This window comes from Coffea arabica, chromosome 7e (assembly GCF_036785885.1).
Source record: "Coffea arabica cultivar ET-39 chromosome 7e, Coffea Arabica ET-39 HiFi, whole genome shotgun sequence".
Taxonomy (NCBI): domain Eukaryota; kingdom Viridiplantae; phylum Streptophyta; class Magnoliopsida; order Gentianales; family Rubiaceae; genus Coffea; species Coffea arabica.
Window position 1 is genome coordinate 1,828,556 of NC_092323.1, and position 18,755 is coordinate 1,847,310.

Below are 18,755 nucleotides of genomic sequence, written 5' to 3' on the forward strand. Positions count from 1 at the left end.
AACTATTTTAGTATTAGTTTTCTAATTCTTTTTAGTGTCTTGTTTGTCTAGTTTTCATATTAGATTAGGAAATCTCAATCAATTTCCAAGTAAGTTTTGGTTTACAACTGTATTTGTTTTGAAAAATTTTGGAGTCTATAAATACTAATAGTCTAGTAAGTTATTATTTGAAGAGTTGAGTTGAGTTTTAAGAGTATTTAAGAGAAAATCTCATAATTATGATTTGTGAGTTATCGTGAGCGAAAAGCTACCACTTGATGTTTGTTATTGTTGAATTTTGAGTTAATTAAATTATTGAGTATTTGTTCTCCTCCTCTTCTCACATATTTTTATATGTGTTAGAATTGCTTCTGCCGAATGCATAATTTTTTATACCAACAAGTGGTATCAGAGCTCTAGACTTTAATCCTGAGGTTTGTTCGTGAAATTAAATTATGGATCCGTATTATTTACCATGTTGTGGTGTTTTTATGTTTGATGGTAAAAACGATTTTGAGATTTAGAAGAGGAGGATGGAGAATTTTTTCAAAACTGTTGGAATTTGGGATATTGTTGAGAAAGGGTTCATGGAACATGTACGAGCCACAAAATTATTAGTTGATGCAATTAAAGAGTTGGAAAGGAATACACAGTTGGATTGTAAGGCATTCCACTATCTCAACACTCAAGTCTAGTTACATGTATTGAAAAAATTCATACATGCAAAAATAACAAATGAGGCTTGGAAAATTTTGATGAATTCTTATTGTGGTCACGATGAAGAAGAAATTTGTGATGAAAAAGAAGAAAAAAAATATTTTGATAAGTCAAAAAAAAAAAGAAGAAATTGCAGAAATTGTGAGTGCACATGAAGATGAAGAATTTATGACTCAAAAAGGAATTTCGCAAGTGGTTGAGAAAGAAGACGAAAATAGTAGTGAAATTACTGATGTGATTGAATATTGTAACGATGTAGAAATTGTTCATTTTGTCAAGACTGATGAATTTTTCGAAGAGAAAAATCAAGTGATGGACTTGGTTGAAATCAATTGTGAGGTGGACAAATTAATTGAAGGTTGTGGTACTGCTAAAGTTGATGCAATTGTTAGTGTTGAAAAACTAAAGGAAAAGTGTAGTGATGTTGAATACCTCATTGGTAAAAATTATGATTTTCTGATATTTGAAGACTTTATTGGTGATATGGATGAATTGAATTGTGGAGTATCTAATGAAAAATTCGTGGATATATTTGAATTTTTTGACAAGAGTGATCAAGTTAAGAAATTATTCGAAAAGTATAAATTTCGTCCACTGCCGCGCGTGAAAATGAAATTGGAGATTTATTGGAAGTTGGTGTTGAATGTTGTTTATACTGCGACTGAATTTTTCATGGAGATTCAAGCCCATGATGGCATGGCAACATCAAGAGTTTGGTTTAACGGAGGCAATGTAGGAAATTAAACCAAGTTATTTTAGTATTAGTTTCCTAATTCTTTTGGTGTCTTGTTTGTCTAGTTTTCAAATTATATTAGGAAATCTCAATCAGTTTCCAAGTAAGTTTTGGTTTACAACTATATTTGTTTTAGAAAATTTTGGAGTCTATAAATACTAATAGTCTAGTAGGTTATTTTTTGAAGAATTGAATTGAGTTTTAAGAGTAGATTTGAGAAAAAATCTCATAGTTGAGATTTGTGCGTTGTCGTAAGCGAAAGGCTATGACTTGATATTTGTTATTATTGAGTTTTGAGTTAATTAAATTATTGAATATTTATTTTTCTCCTCTTCTTACGTATTTTTACATGTATTAGAATTGCTTCCGCCGAATGCATAATTTTTTATGCCAACAGAATATCTTATCTGAAAGCTGGTCTTCATTGCGGACACTTTTTGCCATTGTCTTGTACTTGTCGTCCCAGCAAAGCGAACCATGCCCACTTGTACTACTACAGTACTACTACTATTACTACTACGCATCTGGCTTTCTTAACCGTAACTTGCTGCATCAGAGAATTTTATTTTTTTATATAGGGTTTAGGGTACCCAAAATCAAACGCTCTACACCGTACTGCAAATTATATCTGGGAATGATGGATTATTTTTTAAGAATAAATGCGTCAAAAGAATTACACAGACCGACTGACTGACTGACTTTAATGGCATCAAGTGAAGCCATAAATTGTACTTATTTGCACATCTGCAAAGAGATTGAGATGAAGGGCATTTTATAAAACCCTTGAGCGGGCTGCGGAGTATGGTTAATTCTGCAAGTACTGACTGGAATCCGTAGTTGGCTGGAAAATTAAGTGGTAGTAGCATGCCGCTGTAGCAGAGATCCTGGAAATGCTGGTGGTAGGGACTTTAAGCGACGACGGAAAGGGACGCTCTTCCTATCCAAATTGCTATATCCTCCTAGAACTTTTGGGCATTTGATATCTATCATTTCTTTCCAAGAAGCAGTATCCATTTAAAAAAAAAACTTAAAATTGACCGTACGTAGCCTTGAAAAGAAGTCAAGCATTATATGAAAAGATTCCTAATGCTACAATTATATAATGGAAGCACTAGTAACTAACCAGTGATTTTTCTGACTTGATTGATTGATATTCCAGCACAGGTTTCTAGCTATTGGAATGTCTTTTTCAAAGCGAATTGGTTTCCAAGGAAATATGCATATGGCCTGGTCTGGTCCCTTTGCTAGGAAATCATGAATGTATCATCGGTTAAAAAAGTGGTAACGAGGCGGCCGGTTATCCTCCCATCCGTCCAACTTGCTAGAAATTTGAGGCTCTCTTATTCTTCTTCGTACATGTATAATTTCTGAGTGCTTTCGGGCGCATCCAACAAAATAAAACCACCGCTTCAGGAGAGGAGATCAGGAATATGCCATGCCTCGCCAAGAGAGAGGCGCACTTGAAGATTAAGTTCACGGAGGCAGCTGGAAACTTCGGCTTTGTTTGGATTGCAATTTTTTTATAAAAAAATTACTTCATCGATTTGATATGTATAAGATAAAAAAAGTGATTAAAAAATATGTTTACGAAAAATACAGTAAATTTGTTTTTCAAGAAAAATTGCAATCCAAACACACCTGAAATTGATTTGTCGAGCTCTCCAAATTAAGGTCCCTTCAGAGTAACTGGATCTTGAGATAACTGAAAGCATGCATGCCCATGACGATCAAACATGGAAATAAATCATCTTAGTCGACTCATCATAGCATAAAAATATACAATATATTTGATTTGATTTGATTTGATACAATGCCAAGTAAAAAAAAAAAAAGGATATATTTACGCAAAAAGGTAACAAATAATTATTACTATTTTATGATCGGTATCTTTACCGCCTAACCCGGAAAGTTCAGGGAATCACATAATGTCCTTTATTAGATATTTAGCCATCCAAAGAAAAGAATCAAACATCTTAGCCAACTTCATGCCTTATCCAAAGCAAAGAGGCCTCTGTTAAACACACACCGCCCAAACCGGGAAAAAAAAAAAAAAAAAAGGGAGCAATTGAAACAAATTAAAGAAAAAAAAAAAAAGAAGAAACCGACCAACCAGCGAGGGAGGCTTTTTGAATTGCACCGCGGAGTCAGACTGCACTATATATAGACCCTATCCTGGCGCTGAAGTTACTCAACAGAAACTAAAAAATCTGTAATTGGCTGGGGAGGAAATGGAGTCCAACGACCGCGGCAAGCGCAAGGGGTTCGCCAAAGGGAAGCTGGTGATGATGTCATTCCGCAGAACCACATCCAAGCAGCAGCAGCATCCGGCCTCCGGCTCTACGACTACGACTAGTAGCAGCGGCAAGGTGAAGCCCAGTCAACAAGGCGGCGGCGGCAACCTACATCATCATCTGACCGGTCAAGCAAAGCAAAGGATCCTGCAGCCCTCCTCAAGTGACCGCGTTAACGTGAACCAAAGCCAAAGGCTAAGGTCAACGTCGAGGTCAACGTCTGATGCAGCCTCGTCCGTAGAGTTCATAGTGAACCAGGAAAATGTAACCCCGAGTCAGCCAAAGCAGCAGCGGGTTTCCATTTTGTTGCAGGAAACAGGCAGCTGCGACACTTATGCAAATGTTGACAGCTTCTACGCTACTGTTGCAGCGGATGAAAGTGTGGACCTCCAGGCGGCAACCTACATCTCCAGTGTGCGCGAGAGGTTTAGGGTATAGGCTCCAGCTTATGAATTCTCAACACCCTTTTCAGTAACAAATAGTTCACCCTCCTCTTTTACCTCAACAGTAGAATTTCCCATTTGTGGATTGATGTTTTTGTTTTCCCTCTTCCCTTCCCACTGCGCTGCGCTCCCCTTTTTTTTTTTTTTAAAAAAAAATCTTTTTACCTTAATTACTACTCCTGTCTTCAGAAATGTTTTTGCTCATGATTATTAATGTCACGTAATTATGGTTTCAGTTTATTATAGCAAATCCAAAATTAATCTTATTTTCAGAACCAAGCAGGATAATACGATCCCTGCAGGGCCAGAGGACAACAACAAGTGTGAAGAAAACTTCTTCTCAATCAATCAAAAACAACAAGTGGAAAACGTACGTGCTTATTTTTCATAAACGCGTAGAAAAAAAAAGAAAAGAAAACGCTCTTTATTAGCAATTCACATTTCATAAGATGGGTTTTGAATTCAATAAATTATATGTTTGATGAATAGTTTGAACAAAAATGAAAACATTCACAAAGATAGCATGTATAATTAAATGAAAGCCGGAGGAGAGAGCATCGATCTCAGATTGCAGTTTTTTGGTCACTAATTGTTTTCAGTACACAAAATGAGGGTCCCATGCATCATCATGCATGAACGTGAAAGCAACGGAATAGCGTGTTTAATTCATGATTAGGAAGGTACAAGTCAGTCTAGAAGATGACAGGTGGTGAAATTTGAGGCTTCACCGAGAAGTAGGGCATCGGCATAAAATTTTTTTTTTTTTTAAAAAAAAAAACTTTAGGATTTCTTTTCGGAACGCTTAAAAAAAGATGAAACTCCAATGAAAGGGGTGCATGTCAGCATATTTCTGCTGCGGGCTGCAAACGAGCCGAGCCGAGTCGAGTTTTGAGCTAATCGAGCCGAGCCTCGACTAAATTTTACTAAACTCGAGCTCGAGCTCGAGCTCGACGAGCCGGAAAATTTCGAGCTCGAGCTCGACTCGAATCAAGTCGAGCCAAACTCGAGCTCGAGCTCGAGCTCGAAAAAAATAAAAAATAATTATTTTATTTTAAAAAAAATAAATAAAATAATATTTTTTTCTTAATAAATAATAAAATATTAAGGATATATACGTAATTTTACTATAAAAATAAAAAATAAAAAAATATATATAATATACGTAATTTTATTATTAAATAAAAATAAAAATATAAAAAATATATATATATACCCAAGCTCGCGAGCCGGCTCGCGAGCTAACGAGCTTAATATTCTGAGCTCGAGCTCGAGCTCGAGTTCGACTCGAGCCGGCTCGAGCTCGACTCGAGCTCGATTAATAACGGGCTCGAGTCGAGTTTGACTCGAGCCGCTCGCGAGCCGCTCGCAAGCGGCTCGATTCATTTGCAGCCCTATGCATCACGAAGCAAAACGACATCGTCTATTCATAACACAGAACCCCCAGACTCCACTTTTTCTTGTCGAAATCCTTTGAAGAATTCATGCTACCTATGTTGCCATGATCATCTATATCCATAATCATGTTCTATTTTAGCTCACCAGATATTCCAGATTCTTCTATCCGTATCCCTATTTGAAAATGAAAATATCGCAGCGTTACAGAGAAATATCCACATGTGGAATTTCTTTTCATAATTTAGCAGTGTTTCAAAAGAAGAAGATGAACAAGTTGAAGAGTTATGTGCAACATGATCAGTTTTGCTCACAAACTTTGTTTACATGTATATTACTCTTAGAAAATTTCTATACTAAATGACATATGCGACAGAAACAAATCTGGTTCACCTCCTTGATTTTAGGAATTTTCATTTTTGTGATTATCATTTAAAAATGTCATAATTTTCAATCATTTAAATTCCATGTCGTTAGTTAACTTAATATAGTTGGTTTTTTAACCAAATTGTGGCTTGATTTTTTTGTTTGGTTGATTTTGCCCTTAATTCTGATACAATTAACACCCAAATATTGATGGAAGCCCTTAAACTAAGCCTTTTTTTGGTTTTGGTTCAAGAGCTTTTTTATTTTATATAATTGTTCAAGAGTTCATTTGTGATAATTTATAATTAATGGGCCAAAATCGTGCAAAGTGAATAGTTTAAGTTACCTCTTTTAAAAATGTGACTTGCTATAGGCTTGGACACTGGGTTATCAATTTGGGTTTGAGACATGAGTAGCCCATATTCACGGGCCGTGGTGGGGTTGGGGCGACTCAAATAAAGAACGAAAATCAAATGGGGGAAAGTAATAAGATATGGAGATGCGGGGTATCGAACCCCGTACCTCTCGCATGCAAAGCGAGCGCTCTACCATGTGAGCTACATCCCCGTGTCGATGTGATCTTAAAGATTGCCGTACCAAAAATGCAGGCACAAACAACGAGGAGCATTGCTGACCATCTGGTAGACAAGATAGGGCCACCCACGTCGTCGTCTTGGGATTAATCCAATCTTTAGATTGGCATTGACCGCTCGGATAGGGAGAGCCTCGATCAGTCGATCCACACCTCTTACCGTTTTCGTCACACATGGTCAAAAATCTTCTGAGTTTTCTTCCCCGAAAAAGAATAATGAAAAAGGAAAGAAAAGATCTGGTGATTCTGGATAAAGGAACAGCTTGTCGCCGAATGTAGTGGATTGGATTGGATAGTAGAGGAAGAGAAATCATAAATAGAAGACACAAATACTGCGCCGCTATATATATATTTTTTTCAGTGGATAAGATTCAGTATATCAGTGTGGATTCCCTATAAATATAATAAGTACTTAGTAGAGGCCAATTGCCAAATCGATTGCCGCGGTTGACATATACCATGCACCAATGCTTTCACAAGTAATTCCAAACCAGTTCTTATCCGCTTCCACCAAAACTGTCAATCTCCACCAAGTCTCCACCCACCAAAACTGGCAATCATCCTGCTCCTTCATGTTAGTAGTTATATCCAGTCACTCACATGTGTTGCAGTTGGACTAACAGTGGTAGACAGACGCAGACGAAAGTGTACTTCTTCTTGCTGCTGCTGTTCTAAAGTCTAAACTAGCACAAACAAACTTAAGAGCGTACAGCCTTGCTCAAAAGTAGGTAGGAATCGAGCTTGAGACTTTTTGAGAATCAAAAATTTTGGGAGAATGAGATCAGGAGGTGAAGTGGAAGAGCAAGACGAGCAAAGCAGAGTTCTGTACGAGCTGTGCGCCATGATCTTCCACGTCCTCCAAACCCCACCGCTTCCCATCTCCTCCTTCCCGGGAATCGTGCGCCCCGCCGTCTCCTCCCGCACTTTCCTGGCTTCCCCGGCAGCCTTCGCCTCCCTTTTTCTCGGGATATCTGCGGCTCTGATGCTGTTTGGGTGCGTGACTTTCGTCTTCGGCTTATGCTTGATGCCTGTGGTCATCGCACTGGTTATGCTCTTCCACTTTGTGGGCATGCTTTACAACTTATCTGAACTGGGCCGGACCATCCTGTGGCCGGACTGCTCAACCACACCTCCTGTCCCAGGTCCCTTCCTTCTCCTCCTTGATTGATTTCCTTCCTGTTTTTTTTTTCTTTCTTTCTTTTTAATAAACCGTGCAATGGCTGTTAGGTGATTTGTTGGGTTGGAACTTGGAAGACGTGCTGCTCCGAGGTTGCTTTTTAGACAGTGAATTATGAATCGTGGGTATTAGAGGAAATCTCTCGGTGGTGGTGGTGGTAACTGGTAATAAGACGCCAATTCCAGCTCTGCCTTCTCTTTGCGCGGCCCTTTTCAGTTTCAGTACGCTAATTTGAATGACTGACGCAAATATGCGCAGCAGCCAAATGTTCAACTCTGGAATGGTTCATTCTCCAAGATTACATTTAGGGAAGTGTGTTAAAACTGGTTCAAGATTCTCGATAATTCATACGTCGTCGTGTTTTTGTTCCTTTAAGTTGTCGAATTTGCTTGTACTAATTAGTAGTACTAGTATTCGTTTATATGGCTTTTGGTAAAGCGGATATCGTGTCTGCCTGCAGCATGCATGTAGATTTTTGTGATGCTGAGCTATCTGGAGGACACAGGAGGAGGAACTTAAAAAAAAAAAAAAAAAAAAATTTGTGTTTATTTGTTTGCTTGAACGAGTTGCGGAAGCTGGAAGAATGGCACATGCTCCACATGCACACACTCTGAGAGTTGCGTTTCTACTTCTTTAGACGGCCGCCGGACGGCTGTCCCAACACTCTTTAGGCCCACCCTGTAATGGACTGAACTTTCTAGGAGGTTGTCATGCTCTTCTGTCCATCTTTCCGATTCATTGAAAGCCCAAATTCTATTCTCCTGGATTAGTCCTGTGCTATTTAGCCAAAGGTTACACTAACAATGGGTTCAGCCCGCCGTGCAATACATTCGGGTCATCGATCGACGAATCCTCCGTAGGTCAGCCCAATGGTTGATATTGGTGATTTGTGTAGCATCTACGGTTTACACGGACCATGCTCCAGTATTGTCCCAGAAGTAGTTATCAGGTCCCTTTTAACCGTGGCAAGGATAAATTGAAAGAAATTTAGTTTAGTTCTATGGTTTGGAAAAAAGAAAAAAAGCCATCATATCATTTGCCTCCAAGCCAAAGCATGCAGCATTGCGGCCGGACGTCTTTAATTTAGTTCGGGTCTTCTAGTCTTTGGGGTTGGTCTCTTCAAAAAAAAAGTCTTTGGGGATAGTGCTTAGTAGTAGCACTTGTAACTTTTAGTAGCTGACTAAAATTCTTGGGGATTGTTGCTTCTGCTTTCCTCCTGCCTGCACAAGATTAAATCAGCTGGTAAAGGTACTCTTTTAACAAAAAAGAAAAAGAAAAAAAAATTCTATGAACTCTACGCGATGTAGAACGTTCTAGGATCTTAATGCAGTTAGCTTTTTTCCCAAAAAAAAAAAAGAAAAAAAAAGAAAAAGATGAATGAAAGAAACTTCACTTAGAAACGAAACCCCAATCTTCTTTCTTCTGCCTTTTAATGTTTACGTACATGCACCATCCACCAGCTCTTTTTGCCCAAATATTATTATTATTATCATCATCATGTATATAAATGTGTGTCATTTGATTTGAGACTCCCACCTTCATGAATCATCCACAAAAAATAAAAAGACCCCTCGTATTTTTTTCAATTATTGGAAGCCAAAAAGTTACCTAAGCCCCTTCTCCAGCATATAAAGCAAATCCCACTATCACAACATTCCTTTTCTTTCTCTATTAAACCTACTTTCTCTTTCCATCCGTCCCAAGTTTAGTATAGCATCCCCCTCATACTTCCACGCTAAGAAATTTAGCACCAAAACTCTCATTCTTTTGCCTCTACATATTCGCCAATAAACCCTTCATCATCGGAGGGAAACACGCGGATCCAATTTAGACACCAAAAAGACAAAAAAAACGCCAGACGCCATCCTTAAGCTGCTCGCTTCCCCAGCAAAAAACAAACAACAAGAAGAAGAAGAAGAAGAATCAGAGAGAGACTTGTAGATAAATGAGTACAGATTGGGGACCAGTTGTGGTTGCGGTGGCGATGTTCATCCTCTTGTCGCCTGGGTTGCTCTTCCAGCTGCCTGCAAGAACGAGGATTATGGAGTTTGGGAACATGTACACTAGTGGGATTTCCATTCTGGTTCATGCTGTCCTGTATTTCTGTATATACACCATCTTGATTGTGGCAATTGGTGTTCACATAAGAGCTGGTTGATCACCAACATTCCCACCTCCACGTACGGAAATTATTACTCGATCGACACTTCTTCTTTAACTTTTTTCTTGTAGTAGACTAGTATTTCTTTTTTCCCCATAGCATGCATGATCAATAATTTCTCTTTCCATCACTTTCTGCCGGTCACCACCCTTTCTCTTTATGGAAGTGCTCGCTCCCGTATGTGTGTATGTATCGAATCCCAGGAGTTCAAAATGCCGTGCGTTTGATTTTATACGCCCAGATTATACTTTTATAGTAGCACTACTTAATTATCAAGAAGGTCGTGTATCAATATTCAAAGGTGCTAGCAACTCTTCAATTTGTCACAAGTCTGATAAATCAAATAAAATGTGCCGGATACTTGTAAGATTGGGATAAGAGGTTTCCGATGGTTGCATTGGCCTCTCCTCCTGTCGTTTCAAAAATTAATTGAACAAAAATTAATTGTCTCAATATATACTTGCATCGAGCCTGGTGAAATAATTTGGCAACTATGTAGACTTAATCGATTAAATCAATGATTAACTGAATAAACAGAATTAATCACAATTTAGAGCTAAAAAAAATTGCTAATTTGCCACGAGAAAAGGGTGCTAATTTCTAGATAATCGTAGTTTAGAGCCAAAAGAATTTCTAACTTGCGATTGCAACTCCAATATTTGTTTTCTAAGGCTTGAAGGGGCCATAATTTATTATTCTAGTTCGTGGTTGAAACTAGTTTTCTCCCATATATATTTTTGGTGATTTCATCCCAATTCTTAAAATCTAAGCTCTCTAAATTATACTCGTCTCCAATTGTTTGTTTCTGAGGTTATATAAGTATTGGCTAAAAGTAGCTCTCGTTACAAAGAGCCCATGCAAATAGTTGCAGAGGTTTGACATCGATGCTTTGCATTTTCCAGCATTTGCACTTCCAACTCCTAAATATTGACTTTGTTTAAATAACAATTTATGCTTTTGTACTAGGTCAACTAACTAACGTAACACATATATTGAATCAAATTTAGGGGCAATTCTAACTAATGTAACTAACAATCAATTTATGCTTTTGTACTAGATTAACAATAATATCTATCTAGGGGCCATTCTTGAATCATAATAGTAGTATTATTTGAATCCAATTTTTTATTGTTTGTTTTTTATTTTTTGAATTGAGCTTGACTTGTTACAAACAAACCTGTTTTAGAGGAGAGAGAGAGAGAGAGAGAGAGGCTAGTGCATTTTGGGTCGAAGGAAACAAATTTAAGTGAAGGAACCTCGAAATGAATAGGCCGTTTTGTTCCTTATTAAGAGAGTTCTACTACTATCCCTTGGCAAAGCTCGACAGAAGAAAAAGAAGTCTCTGGGCCTTTGGGTCCATGGACATTCTTGTTCGACAGGAGTTTCCAACAAACCGACAATGTTTTTGGCAAAAGGTTGGCCAATTCACCAACAAGGTCCTGACCCCTCGAGTTTCTTCTGCTACTGTATAGGAGAAAGACGAGAATATTTCTCTTCCTGTCCGTCGTGTTCCGCTACGGAAACCTGGAATGCATATTCTTATCTTATGTATGGATTTGATCAAGTTGAAATCAAGTATTAAGGTGGTAATTAACGTCGAATATGCGATATTCTCAGTGATAAGAGCCTATCTTGATCCTTTCTGCTTTTGTTTTTTGTTCTTTTACTTTTGGTGGTGAATAACTACACTAATATGGCGGATGAGGAGAGGTGGCTAATGAGGTTGAGAACACCAGGCCAAATACATCATCATGAGAGCTGAAATTCAATTGGTTCGCTCAAAAACCCAACGATTGGAAAACAATTTTATAAAAGGAAAAAAAAAACTGAAAAATTTGAGTAGTACATTAAAAGACTTGTAAATTACATATTCAAAATTGATGGAAAAAGCCAGAGCAACAACGGAAGTGAGAGCCAGCTAGTGGTAACTAATAGCAGAGAGAGAGAGAGAGAGAGGGGCAGCTAAACGTTTCAAGATAAACAGACCACTACTACTACTAGCAGTAAGGTAATACCAAATGATATTTCAATCAAAGAGCAGAGAGCTACTACATTGCTGTCCGGTACGGGATCAGATCTCCGATTAACATAGCATAAGATATTATTGAGATCTAGATCTGGGCTTCGGAGTTTTTTTTTCCTTTCTTTTTGGTAGATTCTAGTTTAGTAGCGCGTAGTGACCTGAGAACAACAGACAGAAGGTGTAGGTGGGATGGGGATGATGATGATGATGATGGCGGCGGCAGCGATGAGAGCGAAGCAGGAGCTAGCCGGTGTAGATGTGAACGTGGACGGCGAGGATGAGGATAGCATAAAGTGCAAAGAAGATGAGAGTGTGAACGGCGATAGACTTGCCGTTGGTCTTCATGCTCCCGAACTCAAGATTTTTGTTGTTGCCCGGGAACTGAAACAACAAGCCCGGTTGCAGCAGTACAAACAGAACCACCCCGATTAGCACCGGCCCCCAGTCAGCCATTCCTCCACCCGGCCCGCCGCTACTAGTACTGCTTCTCCTGATGGATTGTATGTGCTTATCTTTTGTTTTGTACTATTTCCCTCCCCCTCGTTAATTTGGCAGTGCGTGACCTAAAACTAAAAGTGGTGGAGAATACTTCAGCCAGGCAAAGGCTCAGGCTCCGAAGAAGAGAAATGGAAGAGGAGGAATCAGACTAGTCAACGGTCTCTAGAGTCCAGACGCTCTTGCTAGGACAAGGGGCCCGAACAGTTATTACTACGTGATATAGATAGTACTATATGGTAAAGATAGGGACAGTTGGGACTTTGGAAGCATATTTTTTTTCAAGATTAATCTTTATTATACTGATACTGATACTGTACGGTAAATGAATGATAATTATATAAAATTTAATTTTTACACATATATCATGAATTTAACGGTGATAATATATTATCATCGAATATGTTCAATGTAAACATTTCTTTTTTTTTTCTTTATATTTTCTTGGCTTAAATACATGTTGCTAGCTTTTTTTTTTTTTCTTTCTTCTTGTTGTTATCCTCGTTGTTGTTTAAATTTATTTCCTACTATGAAATACAAATTTTCATGCTAATGTACTGAAGAATATATTGTGAAAAAAAAATTAATTATCATGAAAACTTAAAAAGTATATAATTGTTATAAGCAACTCCTTTTATTAACAAATTCTTGTTATGCATTAATTGTTAATAGAAATAATTAGTATTTAGTATAGACATTTTACTTCTATTTACATACATCTGCTCAGTAGTCAAGGGGGGTAATTTATGAGTGGTATGAATACAGGGGATAATTTGCTCTTTCTTTTTATTAAAAAAAAAAACAAATTCCTATTGCATATTAGATATTCGAAATTAGGAGGAGAAGAATTTGCCATACAATTCTATCCCTCTTTTTTCCAGTAATGGTAACTTCCATACAGTAGTAGAAAAGGGATTACCGGAGACCGTATTGTGTGTGACACGGACATAAAGAGGACACGCAGAGATAGCATCACTTGCAAATTTGAATCAAATCAAAGCATATATTCCATGCTTGGCTTGGCTTATTTAACATTCAAAATGCTGCCCGCCCTTTGGTTTTGATTTATTAAAAAACCTTTTCCACCCAACTAAAATATAGTAGTACTTCAATCATGTGTACCTGGTTTCCCTCCCTCGCTCCCCACCAGATTCCCAGATTGACCTGGTTGATACTTGACTAACACCAGTTTTTATTTTTTTTTTTATTTTTTTTTTTTTTTTGCGCAGTAGGGTATCTGGGCCCATGGACTGGTAATACCGTACGGCCCAACTAATCCCTACTGCGGGCTGGGAGCGGCTCGCCCCAAGCGTCACCAGCCTCGGTAATGCCGGGATTCGACCCCTGGACGTGGCTCTCCCCCAACTGGGACTACAACCACGGAGCCGAACCCGGAAGGGCACTAACACCAGTTTTTATATTGAGTAGTTTTTATATTTTTCCTGTTTATTTAATTTTCCTATTATTAGTTATAATTGTGACCTAATTCTAGATAGAATCCAGCCAACGGACCATGGGCAGGAACGGTTGCAGGTGCAACTGTTTCTAGCAGTTATGTGCATTTTACACACGGTGTAATTTTGCTTGCATATGGTGTAACTTACTTTCAATAACGTGTAACTTTACAACAAAATTTTGTGAGTCCCACACATATTGTCAAAATCGAGATATAATATGAAATCTGGACCGTACAAATTTTTTTAGCAGATTCCATTCACGGATTCAGAATAGAGAAACACCTACACAGATTCGCACATAGCTGGCTTGGATCCATTTGCGGATGGTCATGGCAACCACAGTCCAAGTGTTATTCATTTTAGAGTTTTCTGTGTAATTTTATTTCCTTTTTAGTTTAGACTACTTGTAGCTTACATCTCTAGAGTCTTTATTTTACAGACTTCGACGCATTTTGTCAAATTGAACATGGTTGCGTTGGATTATTCATGTTCTCGAGAGTTCTCAAGTAGTATTAATATTCTTGTTGAATCTTGTGTAGGTTCTTGTTAAGTCATGATTTCAATTGTCTCTAGTAGGAGAAAAGAAGAAATGTAGATTGTCCGAGGCACTTGATAGTCATCGGTATAGAAGTCATCATACTTTTTTTTTTTTTTTTGGAATAATTCATAGAAAAACTAACCAAAATTTTTTTTTTTTTACCCATTAGCCAAAGGGAGCAAAGCGTAGAAAAAATAAATTCAAGGGGTCAAGTGCAAATTGACCTAACTACAGCGAGGCTAGTGTAATTAAATCAAAGGTAACTCTCTCTATTGACTACTAGTCTATTATACAATGGCTCTGTTTGCTGCAATTTCCAGGAGGTTCCAAGTGATATTCATTGGTATCTATTTGGGTGCAAAAGAAATACACGTAAATCACGCCTTTGTGTCTGGAAAACTTTTTGATGCCCGATTAAAGTAAAATTGACTGCAAATGAAATGATCCTAGCTCAAGCTGCCGTATTAACCTCATCATCTAAAGTTCTAAACATATTGGAATTGACATCATTCCAACAGCAGATGAAAGCCATTCTCTTGGTCACTTGTCAAACTGTAGCCATTCCCTTGGAATTTGTCTCTTGATCATTAGAACCACTTGTCTCTTCATTACCTGCCCTCAACAACCAGAAATGATTGCCATTTAGACTAATAAATGGATGGTAATGCTACAAGATAAGCACATAAACAAGAACCCCAGTAAAGTGGGTGGACCACTAATAATTATCACCTGGGATTAGTCGCTAATCAGATGGTTAGCTTTCTATCCCCCCGCCGGTTTCCCCCCGGGGGGGGGGGGTGGTGGTGGTGGAAAAGAAAGAGTGACACGTCGGTGTGACAATGAGGGACAATTAACTGGCCACCGCACGCGTATTCGGGGAGTGGAATGGTATTTAGAGCAATTTTGTATTGCGTCTGCTATACTTCATATAATCGAAGCCCAAAAACACAATTTATATAATACTCCCAAGCACCATTCCCTTTGCTAGTGAGCCTTGTCCCCTTGTTCTCATCAAAAAAAAAAACCGCCAATGATGCTTTCCCTTATCCAATGCCAGAATAGATGGAGGAAAAAGTTACATACTTACATTTAAAGGGGGAGGCAAAAAAAGAGAGAAACAATGGTCGATGACTAGTTTTTTTTTTTTATTTATATATATATAAATGCTAGAAGTATAACTTTATGGGATTCTTATTCCCTCCAAAGAATTTCAATTCTCAGAATTATTTGGCATCGAGTGCCCCCTTTTCATATGCTTCATCCAATCCATATTCCATAGACGCTTTTCTTCCTCCTCCTTATAGTTTCACTTGTTGGAAGGTTGACCGGCCGAGAGGGCAACTGACCGAGAGTCTACTCTAGGAAGGCATTAAGATGAACAACTGGGCTGCTCCTGTTATAGCTGCCGCACTATTTGTATTTCTGTCGCCGGGATTGCTCTTTCAGCTTCCTGGGAAGCATCGGCCGGTTGATTTCTTGAACATGAAGACTAGCGTGGTCTCCATACTGTTGCACGCTGTTATTTATGGTTTGCTTCTTATCTTGTTCCTCGTTGTTCTCAACGTGCACGTAGATGTATAGGCTGCATAGCAGGCCAAATCACAGTAGTATGAATGTTATGTAACTAACCCCTTCCCCAACCCCCCTTCCTCCTCCTTCAAAAAGCAGGAAGCTGTTGGAAACTGAAACTATAAGGTTCCGCTCCGTCTGTTGTGCTACCTTTGTTGCATCCATATGCAATATGTTCGTATTCTGAGTAGGGATGTATTGATTTGCCACGCTCTTCCATTAATTTTAGCTGTCGGGAATAACTTATGCTGAGATGCCATTCGTGAATCTGGCTGCAATCAATCAAGTCTTTTGGTATCCAGCGGTTAATTTCCATTTCTTCTAGGGAAATTAAAGGGAAAGTGCTTTGAATAATATCCGGCAACATACAAAGATAAAACTATTGATGGGGCTTTCTGTGTGACCGCTGTAACCATGGTTCAAAGTCGCGATCCGGACCATTCCACATCGATCTAGACATCTCGGTAACAGTTTCTGCGAGACGCGAATTTTTGAAATATTTAATATTCTAAAAATTGTAAAAAAATATGATAAACAAAAATAATTAAAAAATAATAAAATTTCGAATTGACTCGATGTGATTCGGTGTAACTCGACTGTTTCAATCCTTCACGGTGACGTCTCGACGAGTCAAAATATCTCGAAATCGTATCACTCCAATATCGTATTGGAAAAGTCCAAAACAGTGACGACTCGGCCGAGTCGTCTTGACGTTAAACCATCGCTATACCCTTCTTTTATCTGCTTAAAAACATGTTAGTATGGTAAGGTTTCAACTGTAAGGTTTCATGGGGGCTCAAACAAGTTGTCTTTCAGGATGTACACCATATAGTTTCTCAATAAAATAGCCCGGGTAGCACAGATTTGCTTTCGTGTTTGCCCCAATTAACTGCTCTCAGGCTCAGCCCCGGTAGCACAGACGCATTCCCGCACCAATTCTGCCCTGATCTGTGTTGTTTACTCGATCCAAGGATTCCCCAGAATTAGGGAGCTTGTTTTAAAAGCAAAAGATTAGAAATAGGAAGCCTGCACAGAAGTTGCCATTGGACCGACCTTCTGATATCAGAAATTTTTTTTTGGTTTAAGAAAAGGTACCTACTCGGGGAGATAGTAGTATAAACTATAAAGTTTGTTTGCGGATGAGCTAAAAAGACATTATTATTAATTCGAAACTACCTACAAGGCTGCAACGAAGGGGACGTTTAGTTGTAAAAGAGAGAAGCCCAATTAGTTCTTGTTCAGGCTTCAACATTATTGGAAACGTAATTAAGCTTGGGAGATGGGTTAAGAATTAGAAACCACCAACGATTGGCATTTCCCCTCTTCTTAGCTAAATGTTCGTCTGATTTCGATTTTGCTCCATAGCAAACAAGCGCTTATGAATATGAATCAAGATTTTCGTCCATAGAAGAAGCAGTGGAACATCGACTTCCAAGTCCGCCAATACAAAATTGTTCCAAAATCCTTCAAGAAACTCAACGCGAAAGATTCACCTGATTTCCACAAGATTATCAATGTCGATGAATATGTCCAAACATGATGAATCGATAATCAATCAACTTTAGGATTGGCAAGAGACCAGAAATTTATAAAAATAAAATAAATAAATAAAGAGGGAGCTGCACAGGTCGTATACAGCATGCATAAAATTTCTCATTCAAATCCGAGTTAGAAAATAAACGGCATTTGTGATATAAACTGGAACCCACATCTTACAAACTGAATACACCTACACCCCAAAATAAAAAATAAAAAAAAATAAAAATAATAATACAAATGAGGGAGTATCTCAGTAAGATTAAGATTGACGAACCAAATAGGAAGATTAAGATTGACGAACCAAATAGGCAAAATTGCAAATCAACGGGGCGGGGCAGCATCTAGGAACCCATGTAGACGTGGAAGCCAATTGCTAACAAGAGGATGCAAATGAGAGCAAAGTAGAGAAGGGAGTGGACCAGTATAGAGGCCCCGCTGGTCTGAAAGTTGCTGAACTCAACAAATCGGCTATGACCCGGTATCTGAATTAGCAGACCCGGGGTTAACAGGATAAAAAGAACCACTGCTACGAATACTGGTCCCCAGTCTGTCATCTCTTTATTCCCCTTTCACGGGAGGGAGGGGCACCCAATTTCTCCTCTCCTCCTGCTGTTTGTGGATCTCTATGAAATGTTTCTCCAGACGCACGCAGGAAAACGGTGGGTTTACGGTGGAAAAGTCGAAGTTATATATAAGCTCTGGCTTTTTGGTTGGGAGACAGACAAGAAAGGGATGAGAAAAGAAGGAGAGCATTAGCTAAAGCCTAAAGCTAAGTTGAGTTAATGAAGGCATTCTGATTCACATTTCACGCCCTCCACACTCGAATGAATGAATAATTGTTGCTTACAGCTTCTTCCTTTTGGCACATGACGCCCAACCCCTACGTATTCTCTGAAATACTCAAAGCCGGTCAGCATAAAAGGCCCAAGGGGAAAGCCCATTTTTTACTAGCTCTATCAAGTCCCTTCCTTCCGTTATTCTCCAGCTTTTGAAACCGAAATACATATTCTTTTTGTATGGTCTTGATTTTCTGTTTTGGCACAGTCCAAGAAAAATTAGTTAATTTTATTAAAAAATAAATCTAACTCACTGTTTCCTTAAAATAACTTCACATTAATATTAGGAGCATAACTAATCATTATATTAGACAATAGACTACAATTTGAGATGCAAGAAATACGGCCCTAAAATGAGACCCTAATGATCTTCTCAGGACTGTCTGTAAAACAAGACTATCAAACAAGTAATACAGCCCTAATGCATTGCTAATCGCTTTATGTTTC

The 18,755-nt window shown here is 38.4% G+C and overlaps 3 protein-coding genes, 1 long non-coding RNA gene and 1 other non-coding gene across 6 annotated transcripts; 3 read left to right on the forward strand and 2 right to left on the reverse strand.

Annotated features, from left to right (window-relative positions):
• Nucleotides 1–6,415: 6,415 nt before the first annotated feature.
• On the reverse strand, nt 6,416–6,488 carry TRNAA-UGC (transfer RNA alanine (anticodon UGC)). The gene has a single exon. It is a non-coding gene; the product is annotated as a tRNA-Ala (tRNA).
• A 401-nt stretch (nt 6,489–6,889) lies between these two features.
• LOC113722877 (uncharacterized) lies at nt 6,890–8,459 on the forward strand. Its single transcript, XR_011818337.1, has 2 exons — nt 6,890–7,655; nt 7,741–8,459. It is a non-coding gene; the product is annotated as an uncharacterized lncRNA (long non-coding RNA).
• A 1,034-nt stretch (nt 8,460–9,493) lies between these two features.
• LOC140003810 (uncharacterized) lies at nt 9,494–9,981 on the forward strand. Its single transcript, XM_072059275.1, has one exon. The coding sequence runs from the start codon at nt 9,636–9,638 to the stop codon at nt 9,846–9,848; it is 213 nt and encodes a 70-aa protein (XP_071915376.1). The 5' UTR covers nt 9,494–9,635; the 3' UTR covers nt 9,849–9,981.
• Nucleotides 9,982–11,678: 1,697 nt separating this feature from the next.
• On the reverse strand, nt 11,679–18,500 carry LOC113723089 (uncharacterized). Of its 2 annotated transcripts, XM_072059665.1 has the most exons (3): nt 17,832–18,325; nt 14,115–14,128; nt 11,679–12,361 (listed from the first exon to the last, which is right to left on the reverse strand). In XM_072059665.1, exons 1-3 carry the CDS (start codon nt 18,024–18,026, stop codon nt 12,118–12,120), a joined length of 453 nt encoding a protein of 150 aa, XP_071915766.1. In that variant the 5' UTR covers nt 18,027–18,325; the 3' UTR covers nt 11,679–12,117. The 2 variants fall into 2 exon arrangements, with proteins under 2 accessions (XP_071915766.1, XP_071915765.1); XM_072059664.1 differs by lacking the exons at nt 11,679–12,361; nt 14,115–14,128 and adding an exon at nt 17,074–17,426 and having other exon boundaries at nt 17,774–18,500.
• On the forward strand, nt 15,314–16,068 carry LOC113722878 (uncharacterized). The gene has a single exon (XM_027246104.2). The coding sequence runs from the start codon at nt 15,739–15,741 to the stop codon at nt 15,943–15,945; it is 207 nt and encodes a 68-aa protein (XP_027101905.1). The 5' UTR covers nt 15,314–15,738; the 3' UTR covers nt 15,946–16,068.
• Nucleotides 18,501–18,755: the final 255 nt, after the last annotated feature.

Excerpts from the sequence above, each read along its gene's own strand:
- LOC140003810 (XM_072059275.1), top strand. The coding sequence starts at position 9,636 with ATGAGTACAGATTGGGGACCAGTTGTGGTTGCGGTGGCGATGTTCATC.
- LOC113722878 (XM_027246104.2), top strand. The coding sequence starts at position 15,739 with ATGAACAACTGGGCTGCTCCTGTTATAGCTGCCGCACTATTTGTATTT.
- LOC113723089 (XM_072059665.1), bottom strand. The coding sequence starts at position 18,026 with ATGACAGACTGGGGACCAGTATTCGTAGCAGTGGTTCTTTTTATCCTG.